Consider the following 2,350-nt stretch of genomic DNA (forward strand, 5'->3'; position numbering starts at 1 on the left):
AATTGATATCTTTCTTGGCTGTCAACTTGATAGATTCTTTTATATATACATATATTTCCTCTCACACATTCATTAGCATCTTATAGGTTGGACCAGTTGCTCACTTAGGTCTTCTGTTTGATTGATTTCTGAGGGGCAATGATATATAATAAAGCCATGGCTTTGTCTTTTGTTGTGAACCTTTCTAAGCCCCTGTTCCAGTTGCGCAGTAATCTGTTAATTGGTTATTTGAAAGAATATCGTAAGGTTTGGTGGTTCCATGGGTTAACACCAGCTCTGAGAACTTTTAGGAGTGTGAAACAGAGGTTGACTTGTTGCATCAGAGTCCAGTTGCAAGGCCTCCCAGACAGCTTTTTCTTGCAAATTTACCATGTTTTTTTTTTATTTCATCTCTGGGGGGGCTGCAAGTTTGCACAAATGTGAAGAAGCAGATCTTATATATGGCTTTCTTTAAGACATCACTTTGGTTTTCCAGAGCTCCTTGATTTAAGAAATAAAACAGTAAGGCTGAATCCTTTATCAAAGACCATGCCTATACTGTGGGCTGCAACATAATGTTTTCTTCATGTCTTGGTTGGTACTCCTGTGAGGATAAGTGCATTTATATGAAAGTCTAAAAATGATTTTTAAATTGCTTTTCATGTCAGTAGTTATTGCTCCTCTTTATTTGTTCTTTGCTTTCATAACTGTAGAGTTACTTTCTTGATAGGTCTGCTGCTGTTTTTAAGTGTAATTGCTTAGTTAAAACAAAATAAACAACAAAAGGCCTGTTTTCCCCTTTGCTGCCTTCTTTTAAGAACACTTTGTCTTGGCTTTGTCTTGGAGGTGTTTGAGTATATTCTTGAAACTACTCTTTATGATATATGCATGCATCTCTAATCTTTGAAGTAAATGTTGCGACTTCATGGCTTACATTTGAATTGTAGTTCATCTAAAAGAATGGATACTAAGAATTTTGCAACAACAGATTAAAAGAACCCAAAACAACACTGGATTCAGTACATGCAAAGTCATGTGGTCTCTGGCATTTACATCTACTGTTTTAACCTATCTAAACCATTAATTGGGTGATTCTAATTTCCTTTTCTTCTTCCTTTTTCTTCCTGCATCCCATGTTGTCTGTGGTGGTTAATGTGGTTGGACTTTGCCCTGGTCAGTATTTTTATTTCCAGGAGGTGTTTCCTGTTCTGGCTGCAAAGCACTGCATTATGCAGGCCAATGCAGAGTATCATCAATCTATCCTGGCAAAACAACAGAAGAAATTTGGTGAAGAAATTGGGAGGTTACAGGTGGGTAACTTTTTCTTCTTTGAAAAATATGGGAGAACTTTAAATCCTGAAAAGCTAGCTCAGATTTCTAAAATACAAATAATTAAGAACGAAATGTATTTAAAAATTGCAGACCATGTTTATTATGTGAATCAAGTTATTATTAACAACTGTGAAGATGAGAGGTATCTCTGTAGCTTTTATACAGATGTATTCTAATGATTTTTTGAGCTCTTTGATACTGCTGGATGTGTTAAGTCTGTATCTTTACTTTTACATAGGCTTCTTATCTTGGCATAGATAATATAACAGAATTGTTAATAAATTTTCCAAAGTAATTAAAAAGTATTAAAAAAAAAAACCCAGAACATTAAAATTCTGCCTGGTCTATACTTAATTCCTTTCCTGAAATCCTGATGTAAATCTGAATAATTTTTGTAATACTTATAAATTGTTAGTTGCATTTTTAGTCTTTTATAGATTTTTTTTTCCCTCTGTCTGGTTTCGAGAGGGACTCAGGTATAGATGTTGTAATGGGTAAGGTCTTCTCATGTTTTAAGTACAGTAGGGTAAAAAAGTGACTAAAATTAACTACCTTAAGTCCCCTGGTCCTTTGGGGCGAAAAAAATAAGTTCTGCTTCAACAGACTTTTTAGGATTCATGTGCAATACCTGTTTATTGATATGCAGGAGAGTTGAGAGACTTGCATAAGATCTATCATGTTGACATTTTGAAAGTTACCATTATGCATTTATTGAATTGGTGTGTGATGAAGCTTGAAATCTTTTTGTATGTTTGTGTGACAATGAAATGCCTGTGTGAACTTCTAATAGCGATTCATTGTACTAGGACTTCATTACTAGGTGAAACACGAAGTTGTATCTGTTGTTTATTCTTGTTTCAAATCTGCCTAGCAGACCGCCTTTTCTAGGACTTTATTAATATTAATTTCTTTTTTTTTATTGCCCACCCTTGACATGTCTGACTATAGCAAATTTACTGTCATTAAGCTATACAGTAAATTACCTTGTGTCTGTGATTTTTTTTCCATGCTGTGTTACAGTAAGTGTCCCTTCCTGCTG

The 2,350-nt window shown here is 34.6% G+C and overlaps 1 protein-coding gene across 1 annotated transcript in view; it reads left to right on the forward strand.

Moving 5' to 3' along the window:
- The first annotated feature begins 1,112 nt into the window (after positions 1 to 1,112).
- The window catches only part of LOC104537296 (programmed cell death 6-interacting protein-like), a 13,899-nt gene continuing 12,661 nt past the window's right edge, over positions 1,113 to 2,350 (forward strand). Inside the window, 1 exon segment of the mRNA XM_010180123.1 lies at positions 1,113 to 1,289. Within this exon segment, the coding sequence (XP_010178425.1) occupies positions 1,113 to 1,289 (177 nt within the window).

This window comes from Mesitornis unicolor, unplaced genomic scaffold (genome assembly GCF_000695765.1).
Source record: "Mesitornis unicolor isolate BGI_N332 unplaced genomic scaffold, ASM69576v1 scaffold28812, whole genome shotgun sequence".
Lineage (NCBI taxonomy): Eukaryota > Metazoa > Chordata > Aves > Mesitornithiformes > Mesitornithidae > Mesitornis > Mesitornis unicolor.